Source organism: Rattus norvegicus, chromosome 9 (genome assembly GCF_036323735.1).
Source record: "Rattus norvegicus strain BN/NHsdMcwi chromosome 9, GRCr8, whole genome shotgun sequence".
In the NCBI taxonomy this organism is placed as follows: Eukaryota; Metazoa; Chordata; class Mammalia; order Rodentia; family Muridae; genus Rattus; species Rattus norvegicus.
This window is the reverse complement of record NC_086027.1, coordinates 96219748-96238486: the sequence shown is the minus strand read 5'-3', so window position 1 is coordinate 96238486 and position 18739 is coordinate 96219748. Positions and strand designations below refer to the sequence as shown.

General features: G+C 44.7%; 6 protein-coding genes and 1 pseudogene across 7 annotated transcripts in view; all 7 read right to left on the bottom strand.

Annotated features, from left to right (window-relative positions):
- Ugt1a3 (UDP glycosyltransferase 1 family, polypeptide A3) overlaps positions 1–10353 on the bottom strand; it is a 28131-nt gene extending 17778 nt beyond the window's left edge. The window contains exon 1 of the mRNA NM_201424.2: positions 9496–10353. Within this exon, the coding sequence (NP_958827.1) occupies positions 9496–10353 (858 nt within the window). The remainder of the gene's footprint in view (positions 1–9495) is intronic.
- The window catches only part of Ugt1a9 (UDP glucuronosyltransferase family 1 member A9), a 111479-nt gene that overhangs the window by 17778 nt on the left and 74962 nt on the right, over positions 1–18739 (bottom strand). The window lies entirely within an intron of this gene.
- Ugt1a8 (UDP glucuronosyltransferase family 1 member A8) overlaps positions 1–18739 on the bottom strand; it is an 81366-nt gene that overhangs the window by 17778 nt on the left and 44849 nt on the right. The gene's annotated exons all lie outside the window — the stretch shown is intronic.
- Ugt1a7c (UDP glucuronosyltransferase 1 family, polypeptide A7C) overlaps positions 1–18739 on the bottom strand; it is a 68883-nt gene that overhangs the window by 17778 nt on the left and 32366 nt on the right. The gene's annotated exons all lie outside the window — the stretch shown is intronic.
- Ugt1a6 (UDP glucuronosyltransferase family 1 member A6) overlaps positions 1–18739 on the bottom strand; it is a 61247-nt gene that overhangs the window by 17778 nt on the left and 24730 nt on the right. The gene's annotated exons all lie outside the window — the stretch shown is intronic.
- Positions 1–18739, bottom strand: part of Ugt1a5 (UDP glucuronosyltransferase family 1 member A5) — a 46212-nt gene that overhangs the window by 17778 nt on the left and 9695 nt on the right. The gene's annotated exons all lie outside the window — the stretch shown is intronic.
- On the bottom strand, positions 17130–18097 carry Ugt1a4-ps (UDP glycosyltransferase 1 family, polypeptide A4, pseudogene; annotated as a pseudogene).

Genomic DNA, 18739 nt, shown 5'->3' with positions numbered 1-18739 from the left:
GCAAAGATCTCAAGATCCTAGGATCTGCTTCTGCTGTAAGGTCTCTTGAGAATCTTGTCACCACTCCACAGAATGAAGTTGAAGCTTTGTAAAACACTTTAGGACAATACCAGCCTAGTCACTGATACAGAGTGAATTCTGAAAGGATCCCTCCTTCTCATAAGCTGATCTCCTTGTGGGGGGTGGGGGTGGGGACAGGTTGCTCAATCATTTGGCTCTGTCTCAAGTTCTGTTCTTCTGAATGCTGAGGATCCTGCACTCAGTTAAGGGACCTAGGTGAACACTAATCTGAGTCTTCACTACATTCTGAGGTTTATGATCAGGTCTTCTCCTACAGTCCATGCCAGACCAGAATCCTGATAAGGATGGGATTCTCCACAAAGCATGGGCTACAATTTTCTGGGGACACTGGACTGAAATTCAAGAAAAGGTGAAATTGAGGCCCAGGTGGAGGCAGGACTCTGGTGGTGTAGGCACTGTGTACAAGACCATGAATCTAGCCTTGCCTCAGAAAATTCCTCCCACATGTGATAAGCAATTGCTGCCACCTCCTTCCTTACAAGCTCTGGGGCTCCACACTCTACTGGGCAAGCCCCTGGGTTGTCCAGCATTCTGTCTCTCCACATTGGTGTCAGTCTGCCATGATGGCCAGGCTGAGGCTTTCCTCTGGAGAGAAGCTACCCTCTGAAGATCCAGACTGGGAACAGCCCCAGCAGATATTGATATGCAAGATGCCTCCCGTGTGCCACTGCTGCCCTGTACAATCTGCCTCTGCATTTCACCCTTTCATGGAGGGTGGGTAGGCACTTAGAAAAGTGTTCTGCACTTTCTCTTCCAAAGGCCTCTTTGTCCCTCACCCACCTCGTCTTGCATGTTTTATCTCAAGGCAAACCCTGTCATTTCCCTTCTGTGCCTGTCTATGCAGAATTACCCAGGTGTAGGCTGTAGCCTTTCCTGTCCATGCCATGCCCATAAAAGGAAGAGGACAGAGGGAGCAGGTGGCTGAGAACTCAATCTGAACCTGTGCTTGCTGCTTTAGGCGCTGCTGCCAGCCTGAATACGGACGGACACTCCCAGCACTACCTCTAGTAGAAGAGGCAGGCGTTGCTTCCCAGAGTCGCTGTGCAGCTCCCGTGTACCTGTGCTGGTGAAAATCGAACTAAGGCAACGTTGGTGGTTTCCCTCGATGTGAGGGCGGGAAGTGGGCTCACAGGCCTAAAGCATATAAGAGCCAGATACCAAGTCTGAGCAGTGTTTCTACATATAAACTAGGTCAAAGGACTGCTGCTAGTTCTGCTGACCATGTGCCACGAGTGTAGCATGTAGCATAATGAGAAGCATGAAGAGGCACATGGCAAAGACTGCCCTTCACGTTCTTGTTTTCCATTCTACTTCTAAGTGTTCATATGTGCACAGTGCTTTGGGTATTTACGATGACCGATGCCTAGGCAAGCCACTACTTCCTGGAGCTAGGAAATGATGTTTACTGCGGCGCTGTGATCCTTGAATTTGCTCTGGGCTGGAAGTGTGCACGTCCAGGTAAACACATGAATCCTTTCATACCATTCTTAAGTAACTTTGAAATAATTTAATTGTACACAGATGCTGCCGATATCTGAATAGTTGACCATGCATCCAATCTTGGCTAGAAGTTAAACCTTGCCTTTTTAAAAGTAGTGAAACCTGGCAAAATTAGAATTCTTAGTTTTTATCGCACTGGTATAGAGTCATAACATACTAGATGGCTTAAGTCCGCATTAATCTCGGCATGGTTATGTTACCAGAACCACACTTTCTCTGATGGTCGAGGGCAAACTATTTAAGTGCATATCTTAAGATTTTGAGGTTGGTTGGTGGGATGTCAGGAATGACCTTAGCTGCAACTTGGTTCTGTATTTACGGCAGGACTTGTTGGTAGGAAGAACTGTTTCACTAAGGCTATGTAAACCTCTCCGTTTCCACAAAGGGGCCACTGATTAAAGCCTGACAAAAGGCAGCTTTCACACTGAGCAGTTTAAAATAAAATGGGAAACAAGAATATTGGGGCTAGAAATGCTATACAACTGAACAAGCCAATTATATGAGCACAGTTTGTGTCTGATATAGAAGCTTTTATGACATGGTGGCCTTGAGAAAGTCCAGCACAAAATACTGCTGCTCCATGGTTATTGGTACGGACTGAGTAAGATTAGAAAGAAGCAGAACAGATGGGAGGGATCAAAGCACAAGGAATTCTTAAACCTTGATAGAGAGTTCACAAACTGGGATATAAAAGTGGCTTTGGATACTGTTCAGTGCCCTTAAAGTCTGAAATAAATGCAATAACATGTGCACGCGCGTGCGCGCGCACACATACACACACATGCACACACACATGCATACACATGCACACACACATATATACATGCAAACACACACGCGCACACACACAGTCTTTGCATTTCACCTTTCAAGCAGGGTCCAGATAAATCCTATGCAGTTTCTCCTCTAAAATTAGCTCCCTGCTTTCATTTCCTGTGTGCACTTCCTATACCTGCCATGTCTCTGCATGTTTTACTTCATGTCAAATTCCACCATTTCCCTTTTATGGCCATCTCTGCTGAGTTACCTGAGGCCCGGCACTGGCCACTCCTGTCCATACTATACCCATAAAAGGAAGAGGATAGAGGGAGCAGGTCTACTGAGAGGTCAGAACCTGAAATCTGTGGTTACTGTTTCAGCTATTGCTCTCAGCATTAGAAAGAACATTCCCCAAAACACATCAAGTGGAAGAGGAAGACACTTCCTGGAGGAGGGACCCCACTCCTGCCCAGGCTCAGTACTCACCTCCTGCGTACACATGATTTGGAGGACGCTATGGAAGACAACAGCAGGGTAATGTTGATGCCTCACCCCCACTGTGAGTGTCTGCTCTGTGCTGGGAGCCCCAAAACACGCGGGAGCCAGATGCCAAGTCTTAAGAAACGGTATGTATGTAAACTAGGTCTAGTGGGTACCATCAGCTCTGCTCACAAAGAGACAAAGTAGCTAGAATCATGACGAAGCATGCAGCAAAGATTGGACTTGAGAGATCGTCTTGAAAACTTTTGAAACAGCACCTCTGCTTGCGGAGCCATCTCACCAGATATGACACTAGCTGGGATTCCACTCGTGGTTTAAAATGTTTTGAAGATATGTATGCTATGTCACACCTATGAAAGCCAACAGTCACACAAGCTTTACGTGGGCAGCCTGTGTTCTGGAACTTTCCTTCTAGGAGGCCATAGTAATGGAGCCATCTTACTAGGCTGTGAACCCTGCCCTACTTTAATCATCTTATCTCCATGCTCCCTGACATTCATCCTGTCACTGTGTGCCCCAGTGCCCTCCTTCTGTTAATCATTACAGAGTACGTCCATGCTCGGCCGTGATTACCGTCCTACCCACTTCTGCCTCTACTCTAATCATCTCTCTGCTAGTAAGACTCGGGTGACCCGGGGCTGTTCTCTAGTGAACCTCAGAGTTCACCTGCTTCTCCTATATCCAGACCAAGGTTCTGCACACGCACTTGAGTTTGTCACTTCTTCGTCAGCCATTGAGCTCTGAGAGGAGCCTGACAGTCGAGAATGGCCCCTGAGGGCTCATATATTTGAGTGTTTGCTCCCTAGTGGTGGAACTGTTTTGGGAGGGATTCCGGGGTATGACCTTATTGGAGGATGTGTCACTGAAAGTGGGATTTGAGGTTTCAAACGCCCATGCCAAACTCTCTCTCTCTCTCTCTCTCTCTCTCTCTCTCTCTCTCTCTCTCTTTCTCTCTCCCTCCCTCCTTCCCCTCCCTCTTCTCTCTTCCCCTCTTCTCTCCTCTCTCTGCCTCCTCTCTTTGAAAAAGATATATACTCCCAGCTACTGCCCCAGTGCCAAGCCTGCCTGTCTGCCTGCTGCCATGAGCTCAGAGTTCAGAGCTCACACTGTTAAACGCCACCCCCCCCCAAATTAAGTGATTTTAAAAAATAAGTTGCCCTGGTTATGACATCTCTTCATAGCAATAGAAAAGTAACCAAAACAGTTGGTGCCTTCTGCGCCCTCTCTAGAGGTGATGTACTCAGAAACACTTCCAGGACTCTTCTCATCGCAAGTTGCTCCAGTCCATCACAGAGCACTACTAAGTCATCTCTGAGAAATGAAGAGGTTGCTGGATCTCCAGATGGGTGCATTTCCTGTACTGTGATATAACTGTAATGACCAGGGACAAAGTATTGCAAATGTCTGGCCGATGTCAAATTTCTGTTCTAGATGCTGAGGGCTGCACGCTTCTGCACTCCTTTAAAGGACCTGGGTGTACACTAATCTGGGTCTTCACTGCCTCCTGTGGATCCTGATCAGGTTCCATTTGGCAGCTTTGATAGCTCAAAATTCTTACAAGGCTGGATTCTCCACAATATCATGGGCCATGATCTTTGTGGGGTGCTGTGCTCGGTTGTCAATTTGGCAAAGCAAACTTAAGATGCAGCTGGGGGCAGGACTGCAGCTGTGGGGACTGTGTACATGCCCCTGCCTTGGGGAATTGCTCCTCTCACCAAGTGCTAGGCAGTCACTGCCACCTCCTGCCTCTACATGCCCTGGGGCTCCACTCTCTACCTGGTGAGCTCCTGAGTTCCCCCACATTTCACCACCCCGCACATGGGTCACTCTGCCCGTGGCTGTTCAACTTGAGAGGTCTCTGTGCAGCAAGTAGTCTGTAACTGGCCTCCGATGTGCTGCTACCACACTGTAGCCTTTGCACCTCTCATACACGGCAGGAGTTCAGATTAATCCTATGCAATTTCTCCCCACCCCCAGCCCCAAATTAGCTCCCTGCTTTCTTTTCCTGAATCTGCTTCCTACACCTGCCACGTCCCTGCAAGCTTCACCTCATGTCAAATTCCACCTTCTATGGCCATCTATGCTGAGTTACCTGAGGCCAGGCAGCAGCCACTCCTGTCCAAGCCATGCCCATAAAAGGAAAAGATTGGAGGGAGCAGGGCACAGCTCAGTCTCTCTGCATCTGCCCAGCTTCAGAAAAATCTCACTTCTACAAAGACAGTGCCCAGACAAGGAAGCAGTGTTGGGGGAGTCACTGCTGGGCCTCAGGCCCAGTCCAGATCCTCAGTAGTGCCTTGCATTTCCCTCAGTGACCACTACAACCCTGAAATGTCAACTGTAGATATCCTGAAGAATTAGATGTAAAGGTCCCTGGAGAAGTCAGGAGAGAATGAACAAACAGATGCAAAGGAGATTATTTAGAAAACTCGCCCTACCCAGAATACTGTAGATAAATTATGGTTCCAATACAAACCTGAGAGAGTGTCTTCCTGCTGGCACAGTTTATGCCCCCAATGAAGACCACCTTGCACATGATAGGCCTGGGGTGGTTGAACAGGAAGTCCCCTAGGAACAGCCATACCATACCAATGCTTGGGTGAGAGCCTCCACCGAGGACTTATCTCTCTGGAAAAGCTCAGAGGTGAGGTTCTCAAAAGGAATGAAAATACATGACGTGGGCTTCAAGGTCAGAGGGCACAACATGTTCTTTTTTTTTTTTTTTTTTTTGGTTCTTTTTTTTCCGGAGCTGGGGACCGAACCCAGGGCCTTGCGCTTCCTAGGCAAGCGCTCTACCACTGAGCTAAGTCCCCAACCCGGCACAACATGTTCTTAACCTTTTTCAGGAAGCTCCTGCCGTCAGAAAGCCTTGCCTGTAGCCTCAGAATATACTGAGGTGGAGGGGGATTAAACAGTCTGTGGCTTCAAAGTCCATTTCACAGGATGCAGAAAATTGAGTAAAAAAACACAGCAGGTACACCCAGGAACATTGCAAATGGAAAAAAACAAAAACAGACAAACAGGGTCTGTCTACACCAAACCAAAGGTGTCAGGCCAGTCTCATTGTGCAGCCAACACACACACAAGTCCTCCTAGGGAATGTTGACACATTGTTTCATATTTGTTATTTTTAAAGGTACCCATACTGCATTCCAAAGAAAGATACAAATTAACCTAGAAAATGATATCTACTCTTCCTCGGAATGTCATGGGTTTTCAAGGAGACGTGTCTTCTCTGATGTAGAGTCAGGTCAGAAGCAAGGACCACTGTCTCTCGTGGCCTTGGAAGGGTGCTCCCTCACAGTGGTGGTCCTGCTCAGCCACTGACTGCCCTCTATGAGGACTATGAGAACCTTCCCCAGGATCGGGCACAGACCAGGAGCAGCAACCTGATTCCCAAAGCCATGTCCAGGGAAGCCCAGAGGAGAGGACCTTCCCTGCTAGCCTTTGCCTGTATTCCTCCACTTAGGAACAAAGAAAGAATATTTACACAAAGCCTGGGATATTGTTTGACGTGAAAAGTTTTTTAATTTAGATATGTTCACTACTTGGAGACTCTATGAGGCCAAAATAGCCTTGGAGAGTGAGGGAATAACAGTGAGTACTGAGAGAGAGAGCAGGAATCTATGAGCAACAAACTCAAGACAGTCCTGGAGCATGATGATGAATAAGTGAGGGAAGAGAATGCGCCTATGTTGCTGCTCTTACCAGGTACAAGGCAAAGCAGAGGAGTGAAAGAAAAGAGAGTGAAGAAGTCCTCTCCTTTGATGTACACAGACACATCTGGAGCCAGGACCACAGTCTGGTGACCTCGAGTGTGGAGCTCCCTCACAATGGTCCTTATGCTCAGCCAGTGGCCTGCCCTCCGTGGAAAACACCAGAAACTTCCCTCTCTGAGCCCAGGGCAGGGCACAGAGCAGGAAAATACACAGAGCACAGCCCTGAGAGCCCTCTCAGCAACCCATGGATTCCCATGGCCATGTCCAGAGGAGCCAAGAGCAGAGGATTTTCCTTGCCTGTCTCTGTCTCCAAGGAGTTTCTCTATCTTATATCACCACCAAGTGACTTTGTACTATGGCATGTCATTGGTAGGTGCAATGCTCACCTTCAATTGAATCATTGCATAATTAATCCATGTCTGGCCTTCAGTAATGTCCTAACCTTCTGGCTCTATTCAGAGAAAACAGACCTCATCATTTGTCCACTAGAAAGACTCCTGTCATCTGCTGTTGCTCTCTGATGAACCTCACAGACTACCCTTCTCCTCCTCCGATTTCCACAATAACCATCTGCGCAATCCTTTTCTGTCTATCATATGTCAGCAGGATGCCATTGAGCAGTGCCTGATGACTGGGCACCCGTTGTAACCTCTCCATTAAGCACGACATACTTGGTAGCTCTCTCAGCATTCTCTCGAAGCACTCACTGAGTTATAAAACAGAGAGCATTGATAAGGCAGCTTAGACCAGCAAAGAGGTTGCTTGCTCTCCGTGACCAGAAAGCACACTAGGGATGAAAGGATTTTTCTGGCGTCCCCTTCCTGATCACAGCCCATCACTGGAGGAAGTCAGGACAGGAACTCAAGCAAGGATGGAGCCTGGAGGCAGGAGCTGACGCAGAGGCCATGGAGGGTGCTGCTTACTGGTTTACCTCTATGGCTTACTTATCTTGCTTTGTTATACAATCTAAGGCTACCAACCCAGGAATATCCCCACCCACCATGGGCTGGGCCCTCCTCATTGATCACTAATTAAGAAAATGCCTTACAGCTGGATCTCATGGAGGCATTTCCTTTCTCTGAGGACTGTAGCTTGTGTCAAGCTGACACACAAGACCAGCCAGTACAGGAACCTTGCATAGGAGCGGCAACCTGTTCTTGCCTCTGGAGATTTGTCTCAGGTGTGCTAAGCAGTTTTTGTTTTTGTTTTTTTACAGTTTTCTAATCTACTGCATGTTTATGTTCCTGTCCTGTGTACTCAGACAGGACCTAGATAGAGATCTCCATTCAGAAGCAACTCAACCACTAGGCATATGAGCCTGTGTATGGTGCTTCCACTGTGCCACCGATGTCCAGTGCTTAGGATCTTATATATCCCTTTAGTATCAAGAAAGCTCCAGGGAAAAAAGATTCCAGTCTTCTCTCTTCACAAGCCATTGCTCTGGTTTTTTTCTCTGGGTTGTCCTTGTGTCTCTAGCACTTCTCTATATGGTTATGGGTCTTCAGTCTCTGACATCTATATGCAGTGAAAATCTAGTATATCTTTTCTATGGAAACCCACAGAACAACTCTAAGTTCTGGCTTCCTCTCCTATATATAATGGTCATAAAATTAAAGACATGGATGAAGCAGTTGAAAAACTCATATTTAGTAATTCATTGTCTTGGAGGATCAAAATGTGTGTCTCTGAAGGCTGAAGGCTACAATTTTACTCCAACCCCTTAAGGTTCCATGTTGGTCAGGGACATACTGTGCTAGTATTTGGCCCTAACCGAGTCCCAAATCTATGATGGATTTTTGGCAGTGAGAAGAAGCTTTTACATAAGACCTCATGAACCTCCCCACTGTCATTAAGAAGGCGTAAATATCAGATCCTAAGGCCAAAGTGTACCAATGAGTACCATGTAATAGATAGAAAGAATAAGGACTGAGTGATGTGTTGAAGAAGCACACAGGATCTGCAGATCCCTCAGTCAGAGGCCAGTCAGGGAGGGTTAGGGTTGCTGTGCATGGAAGTCAGAATAAAACTTTGAGACTGCGCCTTTCATTTATTCCCTAGACAGGAACTTCCAGATTGAGGAATTCACTAACCTGAATACATGTTGTTTAGTGATAAGATAAAAGCTATATGTTTTATCTATAAGTAATAGATAAAATACTACTAACCTCAGTTCACCACTGAAAGTGCCACATACACGTACAGGGGAAACCATTAAAATGCAAATAGGACTTAAGCAAGTACCAGCACTAGACATTCGCTTGGGGTCTCGGCAGATTCAGACACAGGTTTTGATACACAAAACAGGAAAATGTGAAACTCGAGTGTGCCCCAGAGCATTCACAAACAGTGACCATGAACAATCACGTGACCACGGGGTACTTGAAATGTGGCTTGTTCCAAGGCGGGCAGCCTATAAAAGGAAAAGAACCATGAGATTGCTTCCACTTTGACTGAGCGACCAGGTCTCTGGTGAGCACACACCGCCCCTTCCCACAGGACATCACTGAAGACTATCAAGTCAACAACTGCCACTTGCTAGGTCCTCTGTCTGAGAAAAACACTCCTTGTGATGGGTCCTCTTTCAGCTCGGCTTCTCTGGTCCTCCCCCGATTCAGGAAATCTCATCTCCAGGAAGACATCGTCTGCTGGTGGGTAGACTCAGTAGAGTGCCAGCATCCACCTCTCCTCAGCAGAGGCCCTGAGTACTGCTTCCCAGTCCTCAGTGACCACTGACAACCCGAAGCAGCAACTCTGAACGCCATAAGAATTTAACTCACCACAGTCAAATACCAAAGAAAGGAAGAAAGGAAGAAAGAAACCCCCAAAAAAGTGAGTAACTGAGCAATTCAGAGTACTTTTAGTTTTGTTTGTTTTTTGTTTCGTTTGTTTTTAACACAATCTTGCTGGAAACTCATTTGAACAAAGACTAAATACAGACCTGAGACAGTGGCTTCCTGTTGGCACAGTTTATGCCCCCAATGAAGACCATGTTGGGCATGAAGGGCCTGGGGTAGTAGAACACAAAGTCCTTTCTCAACAGCCATACAGAGGCATGTCTGAGGATCTCTACCACGGATACCTCCCTCTGCAAAAGGTCTGACGCAAGTCTCGCCAGAGAGCCATAATTAACATGGCATAAATACATCCATGGCACAGGATAAAGCATATTCTTCACTCTGTCTAGGAAGCTCATGTGGTCAGAATTCAATGTTAGTAACCTGGGAATATAAGAAGAAGGGTTTGGACTGTTTGTTGCTTCAAATTCCAGTTCACAGAGCATGGATTGCAGAAAAAACACAGCAGGAACACGCAGGTACATGGCCAGCACTGCCCCACAGGGGAAAAAGGGATCTGTTAAAACCACATCGAAGGAGCTGGAGTTCAGGCTCTGGATCAGAGCTGTGTTATGCAGCAGACCCCTGCAAGATCTCACATAGAATGTTGATACGTTATTTACAGCTGCCATTCTCTGTAGAACTAACTTCAGAGAAAATTCAGTTTCGAAAAAATTTTGAAGGTGGCCCAGCAAGTGGTGCCTGTACTCTTCCTTGGTGTATGGAACAGGGTAGGTTTGGAGGGTGAAGAAGTCCTCTTCTTTGATGTGCACAGTCACCTCTGGAGCCAGGACCACAGCCTGGTGACCTCGGGCGTGGAGCTCCCTCACGACATCCCTCATGCTCAGCCAGTGGCTGCCCTCCATGGGAAACACCAGCACCTTTCCACCTTCAGCCCAGGGCAGGGCACACAGCAGGAGCAGCAGTCCTGAGAGTTTCTGCAGGAACCCTTGGATTCCCATGGCTGATGCTGGAGAAGTCCGCAGCAGTCTAATGTGCTTACATGTTTATGTCATTTAAGTTATTTCCTATCTTCTTATTCCCAAGTCCACACCTGACACAGTACCCTCCTTAAGTTAATCATTGCCAAAGAAGCCCACGCCAGGCCTGGCCTTAACTTTTTGCCTCGATACCAAAGAACAACTTTTCTTATCAGCTCTTTAGTAACAAACCCCTGTGATTTGCTACTGCCCCCTAGAGACCGTCAGAGTTCATTTCATAAGGCAAACAGTGTAAGACAGAGATTAATCCCAGCACAGTAATGGGGGGCTTCAGTAGCCCACACTCACCATTATACAGGTCAGCATACCCAGAAAAAATAAATACAAAAAGATATCACCTAGATGGCATCAGAGGTCAAATGGATGAAATAGACATTTGCAAAACATTGCATCCAAACACAGAAGGCACAATGTTCTCAGTAGTCCCTGGAACCTTCATGTAATAGGACACCAAGCAAGTCCTAATTTCTGTAGGAAAACTGAAGTGATTTTTGGTATCCTACCCAACCACAATGGATAAAACAAGTAATCAACAGCAAGAGAAACAAGAGAACACATGCAGAATCATTGAGACTGAACAACACAGCACTGAATGATTACTAAGTCACTGGGAAAACCAATAAGGAAAATTAAAAATTCCTAGAATGTAACGGAAAAGGAGACACACTGCCAAAACCAATGGGACACAAGGAAAGCAGCCCTAAAAGGGATGTTTATACCTACAAGTGTATAGCTACCCTAAAAAAAAAATTAAAGAGCTCCCAGTTACACAATGGGTACACTTAGTGTATTTGAAAATGGAAATAAACCAAGACACAAATTAGTACATGGTAAGAGAGAATTAAGTTCAGAGCAGAAATAAATGAAAAATAATTTTTAAAAATTACAATAAATGAAACAAAAACTTTGTTCTTTGAAAAAAAATACAATAAGCAAATCCTGAGTCAAACTAACCAAAGAAAAGGAAGACCTAATTAATGAAATTAGAGAGAAAAGGGAAGCCATGAGTGATTATCGGGTTTAACTTCTAAGCCTATACTGTACCACGTTAGGAAATCTAAAAGCAGTAGAACCTCTAGAGGGAGACAACCCATCAAGAGTAAACCAAAACGAGAGAAACAACTTAAACAGATCCGCAGTTAGCAGCAAGACTGAAGTAGGATTAAAACTCTCCCAACAAAAAATAAACCAGGACCCAGCTGGATTCTACCAGCCTTTCAAAGAAAAATAAACACTGTACTTCTCCAACTATTCCCTAAATCAGAAAGGGAAGGGACACTATCAGTCTTTTCAGAAAATCAGTATTACTCTGATACAAAACCAGATAAAGACATGACTACAGCCACAAAAAGGAAATTAAAGGCCAAGCTTGCCTATTAACATAGACATAAATGTTATCTATAAAATACTTGCAAGTTTAGTCAAGAATACATCAAAAGGGTCATCCACCATCGTCACACCAGCTTCAGTCCAGTGTGCAAATTTGGATTGACCTAGGGCAATCAATAAAATAAATACAGTATATCACATAAGTAGACTCAAGGATAAAAAAAAAATCACATGAACACCTCAACAGATACCAGAAAGGTTTGGGGGAACTGTACCATCCTTTCCCAACAAAGGCCCCAAAGAAACTAGGAACAGGAGGAACTCATGTCAACACAATAAAGGTTTTGTATCACGGCGAACAAAGGTGCCTTCCTTTCCCATTCCTATTCAATATAGTATTCGAAGTCTGGCTAGAGCATCAAGACAAGAGATGGAAATAGAGTAGATGACATAGGAGAGGAAGAAGTCAAAGCATCGTTATTTGCAGATGATATCGTTCTGTATATGAGAGACGACAAAGGCTCCTCCAGAAAACTGTTAAATATAATAAACATTTTCATCAAAACGGTAGGATATAAACTAACATACAAAATTGGTTTCCTTCATATATATTAGTAGCAAATATTCTAAGAAAGGAATCAAGGAAACAATCTCATTAACAATTACCTCACAAAGTATCTCAGTAAACTTAATGCAGGTGAAGGACCCCTATGGGGAGCATCTTCAAGTACAGGGGCAGGGGAAACTGAAGAAGACACTAGGAAATGGGAAGATCTCTCATGCTCATAAATTAAAGGAGTTAATATTGTTAAATTGGCCTTTTCAGCAAAAGCCATATTCAGTGCAACTCCCATCAATTTATTGTGTCATTGTCATCGTCGTCATCGCTGCCTTCCTCCTCCTCCTCCTCCTCTTCTTCTTCCTCCTCCTCCTCCTTTTCCTCCTCCCCCTCCTCTTCCTCCTCTTCCCCTCTTCCTCTTCTTCCTCCTCTTCCTCCTCCTTTTTCTTCATCATCCTCCTTTTTCCTCCTTCTCCTTCTCTCCTCCTCCTTCTTCTTCTTCTCCTCCTCCTCCTCCTTCTATTTCTTCTTTTTCTCCTTCTTTTTCTTTTACAGAAATAGAAAAAAAATCTCAAAACTCCTGTGGAAGCACAAAGATCTTTGCTGGGGGTAATCTTTCATACATTGTGTGGAGGCTGTCTCTGTTTATTCAATTGTTGATTGCTCTACCAGGAGAGAGCTGAGTACTGTCCAGATCTTGCTATTGTTATTTCTATGGCTGATCACTGGCCTTCTATTTTGTAAACTTTCCTCCTTCATGACTCACCTATTGGATGCAATTGAGAAATGATGGAGTATAGGTGAGCAGGAAGAGGAAGGCAGAAATTCCAGGAAGAGACAGGGACTCTGGGAGAAGAACGGGGAAGTGGGGATTCACCAGCAGGCATGGAGAGGAGCAGATGTACTGAGCTGAGCAGAGAGGTACAGAGCTAGCCACAAAAAGGACCGTTGGCTAGTTAGTCACCTTAAGGTTAGATAGCTGGCTGGAAGACTGTCCTAGCTAAAAGGCCTAAGCATTAAAATATTAAAAGACTTTATGTCATTATTTATGTGGCTGGTGGGTCTGAGGAAGTCCCTCTATAGATCCTGAACAGCCGAGCCATGAGCAAAAGGAAGGACGCTAGAGGTATCATCACACCTAGTTTTAAATTATACTAAAGGATCATAGCAATCAAAACAGCATGGCACAAACACACAGTCAGATACATAGGTAATGTAATGGATCAGAGGACCCAGAAATAAACACAAGTCTGCAGCTACCTACAGCTTAACAGAGTTGTCTCCAAAGGACGTCGGAGAAAATGGGGCTTTTTTTAAACCCAATAAGTCTGGGAAAATTGGACTTGGACATCTAGAAAAATGAAGCTAGATCTATATCTCTCACCCTGCACAAAAATAAATTGAATGGATCAAAGATCTTACTGTTACATCAGGAAATTTGGAATTACTATAGGGCTCCCACATTGCAAGAAAAAAAATCCCCAAAATTGACAACTGGGGTCTTACAAAACTGAAGCTCTGAAGAGAAACCGAAATAATTGTCAGAGCAAGAGGCAGCCAACAAAATGGAAAATAGTCTTCACCAACAACACATTGCTCAGGAGATGATATCCAGGGAACAGAAGGAATTATACAACATAAACACCAGAGAAGTCTAAGTCATCCAATGACTCAAAGGGCTGATGAAGTGTACCTTCCTTACAGCATCTCAGTCAGAATGGCCATCATCGAGACATCAAAAGACAAATAATAATAATAATAATAATAATAATAATAATAATAATAAAATAAAAAATAAAAAAATGTTGAAGACAATGCAGGGACAGAGGAAGTCTATTCAGTGATGATGAGATGTAAGCATGTGTGGCCATGTTTACAGAAATTAGCATGAGGTTCCTCAAAAATCTAAAAATTGGCCAAGTATATGCCTGAAGGAGCAGCATTCGGGGTGCCAAGGCAAGGGCTTCCTCTGTAAGTTCAAAGCCAATGGGTCTGCATATTGAAGTGCTGTCTAAAAACAAAACAAAGGCATGAAGTAGAATTAACATAGAATTAACATGTGCTCTGAGGTAACTTATCCCAGGGATGCTTGCGGGTACTTGCCTATTGCTGTAGCAGCTACTGTAGAAAGGAATCAGACCAGACAACATGCTTACAGCAGGTAAAGAGCTAAGCAGATAAAGAAAATGTGGCACATATGCACAAAAAGCTTTTATTCAGACACAAAGAAAGGTAAATCATGATATTTGTAGGAAATTGATGAAATCATAAATCATTATGCTAAGGAAAATAAGCCAAACTCAGAACATAAATCTCTCTTTCTCTGATATGTAAAAACCAGAGTTAGAACTCTCTCTCTCTCTCTCTCTCTCTCTCTCTCTCTCTCTCTCTCTCTCTCTCTCTCTCTCTTTCTCTCTGCCTGTCTTTCTCTCACAGTTGTGTTTTTGTATATATATGTATGCACGTGTGTGTGTGTGTGTGTGTGTGTGTGTGTGTGTGTGTGTCTTGTTAGGTTTTACCGTTGTGAACAGACACCATGATCAAGGCAAGTCTTATAAAGGACAACATATATTTGGGGCTGGCTTACAGGTTCACAGGTTCAGACCATTATCATCAAGGTAGGATCATGGCAGCATCTAGGCAGGCATGGTGCAGGCAGAGTTGAGAGTTCTACATCTTTATCTGAGGGCAGGTAGTGGAAGACTGACTTCTAGGCAGCTACAGTGAGGGTCTTAAGTCCATGCCCACAGTGACATACTCCAAAAAGACCATACCTCCTAATAGTGCCACTCCCTGGGCCAAGCATATACAAACCACACAGTCAGTGTATATATGTGTATGTGTATATGTGTATGTATGTATGTATGTATGTTTGTATGTATGTATGTATGTAAGACACAAAACCAAAATGAGGATTATGAGACAGGAGAAAGATCTTAAAGGAGGTAGGAGATGGAGTAGATCATTGCATGTATGAAATACAACAGCAGAAGTGGAGAACTAACTTGGGGAAGAAAGAAGACCAGTTGGAGCAGGAAAGCAGCTAGTAGGGAGGTTTGGGGGAAGGGAAAACAAGAAAGAATAAAACATAACGATGAATATACTGGAAGATGGCAGCAAGTAATGGTTTGGATGAGAATAATCCCATAGACCCATATATTTGAATAGATGGTCCCTAGTTGGTGGAACTTTTTGGAAAGGATTAGGAGGTGTGGCCTTATTAGAGTAGGTGTGTCACTAGGGGGGGCTGTCATTTTTCCTTATAGTTATTGTCTCCATGTAAGCTCTCAGCTACTGTTTCAGTACCATGCCTGCCTGACTGCTGGCACGCTCCCCTTTGTTACGATTCTAACTCTAATCCTCTGGACTCTCACACAATTAAATGTTCTCTCTTTGTTAGTTTCCTTGGTCATGGTATTTTGTCACACCAATAAAAAGGTAGCTAAGACACAGAGTGAAACAAATTTCTTTCTGTGTTAACCTAAAAGTTAATTCCAAGAAAAACAAACAGAAATAAAAAAGAAAGTTTCTTAAGAATTATGCAGATTTATAACTGGTTTTAACTTACAAAAATTAAAAAAAATGAACTGTATGGTTGTGTCCATGGGACATTAACAAACATGAACCATGAAGTGACCACAAGACTACAAGGCAAGCAAAATGTAGCTGGTGTGATGTGAGACAGTCTGGAGAATGGAAAGGCTCTCCTTCTATCTCTTTTCACTTGAGAACTGAGACTAGATACTTGGCGTGAACAGTCAGCTCACGACTCAGTAAGTCTGATCCTGCAGGAGCTCTCATTCCCAGGAAGACCTGTCACACTTCTGTCCTCAAACTTGCAGTTACCTCCACATCTGAGCCGACAGAAAAAAATACATCCAACTGCTTACTTTTCTAGTAATTTCTAATCCTGCTTCCCCCCTATGCTTTCTCAATAAGTGTACATCCATCTTCTCTTCTCCCGTCTCCCTTAAGCCCTTTCAGGGTGTCCTCAGTCTCTACCAGTTTGTGTGACCATGGACCAGATTGTTGTTGATGCCATCAGGAACCTATGCCCTCTGCTTAGGAAAGAGAATGTTTGCAGAAGGTTGGAAGGTTGTTTCGTGGAAAATGTTTGGACTTTTGGTTTTATATATATTTGAATTTAGGGAACTTCAATACTTTGGGAGTTTAGGAAATCAAAACAGTCGTAAAGAGTGACGGTGTAACAGTAACTGCAAAAGAGAGCAGGAATCTATGGGCAACACACTCACGACAGTGCAGGAGCATGACGATGAATAAATGAGGGAAGAGAACACACCTTGTGTTGCTGCATTTACCTCGTACAAGGCAAAGCAGAGGAGACAGTGAGGGGAAGAGCTGTCCATAGAGACTGGAGAAAAGGAAGCCAGGGAGGACCCCTGCACTTAAGGACCATCAGGTCAAACTGTTTGGAACCCTCCCAGCTTTGGTTGAGGCCCAGGCTCACTTCAGGCTCACTGCCTGCTGGAGACTAAGGAATCCCCCACCCTGGAGCCAACAAGTGAGCTCCAGAACATCTGAGGGCCAGCTTGGCTTCTCTGGTCCTGCCCAGGTTCTGCTCAGGTCCTGGACAGGTTCAGGAGATACTGTCTGTCTGGTGGACACGCTCCACGGAGTTCCACTGCTGCTCTTGGTTCACTTAGAGGCCCTAATTTCTGCCTCCTGGGATTCTTGCTAGACACTAAGATCCTGACATGCCAACTGTGGATGCCTTGAAGGTTTGATTCATCAAAGTTCCTGGAAAGATTCGCGGTAAATGAGTAACTCATAACCAGACATGGAAACTAATATTGCTGGACTACTCTTTGGATGAAGGCCCAATACAGACCTGAGAGAGCGGCTTCTTGCTGACACAGTTAATTCCTCCCACGAAGAACATGTTGGGCATGATGGGCCTGGGGTAGTCAAACACGAAGTCAAACCTGAAGAGCCATACGGATGCATGGCCAACGATCTCCAGGAAGGAGACCTCTCTCTGGAAGAGCTCAGAGGCCAGTTGCTCATAGGGAATAAAAGCGAAGTGGAAAATGAGCTTGAATGGCAGGGGGTAGAGAATGTTCTTGACTCTTTCCAGGAAGCTCATGTGGTCTAGATTCCTTGTGAATAACCTTGGCACATATGAGAAAGGGCTCGGACACTGAGCGGCTTCAAAGTCACAGTCACAAGGAATGAAGCGTAGAAAAAACACAGCAGGAGAGCTGGGGATTTAGCTCAGCGGTAGAGCGCTTGCCTATCGAGCGCAAGGCCCTGGGTTCAGTCCCCAGCTCTGAAAAAAAGAAAAAAAAAAAAAAAAAACACAGCAGGAACCTGCAAATACTTGGCCAGCAGTGCCCCACAGGGATACGCAGGGTCTGTTAACAGCACATCAAAGGAACTGGAGTTCAGATGCTGGATTAAACCCTTGTTGTGCAGGAGACTCATGCAACAGCTCACGTAGAATGTTGATACATTTTTCATAAGTTCCATATTGCTTAAGAACATCATCACAGAAAATTCATTCTTAAAGAACATTTGAAAGAAGCTCAGCAAGTGATATTCATATTCTTCCTGGGTGTATGGAACAGCATAGGTTTTCAGAGCGAAGAAGTCCTCTTCTTTGATGTACGCTGACACGTCTGGAGCCAGGACCACAGTTTCATGACCTCGGGTATGGAGCTCCCTCACAATGGTCCTCATGTTCAGCCAGTGGCTGCCCTCCATGGGAAACACCAGCACCTTCCCACCCTGAGTCCAGGGCAGAGCACAGAGCAGGAGAAGCAGCCCTGAGAGTCCTCCCAGCAACCCGTGGATTCCCATGGCCATGTCCAGAAGTGAACCTTTTTTTTAAACCTATCTGTACCCTAAACATGAGTTTTTCTGTATCACCACGAAGCCATATTGCACAATGACATGCCATTGGTGGGCACAATCCCCGCCTTGTTAATCATTGCATAATAAATCCATGCCTGGCCTTCAGTAATGTCCCAACCACCTACCCCCAAAGAGAGAAAACAGATCATTATCTCTTTTCCAGAATGACTCCTGTCATGTATAGCTGTTCTTGAACCATCAGGGTTCACCTCTTCCCTTCCCTCAATTTCAAAGCAATGTTGTGTACGCTCATTTCCTTTCCTTCTCTGTTCATCTTTGAGCTCTGACCAGTGGCCGATGGCTGGATTCCAAACACGGCCATCTTCTCTTCTCTAGGTCCAACCGAGTAATCCCTTAAAATCCCTCTTTCCGTTCTCAAGTAGCATTCATGACATCATAGAACACAGACCACTGACAAGCTTGGAAAAACAGCGTTTTAACTCTCTTGTTGGTTCATTTAATAGCATGGTAATGATAGTTATCAGCAACATTGTTTAAACTGGTTGGCAGGTGCCAAATATTGAAATGCTTTTAGAATTTTGAACTCGCGGTTTGATTATCTGAATCTACTTCATGCTGTGTAGAAAG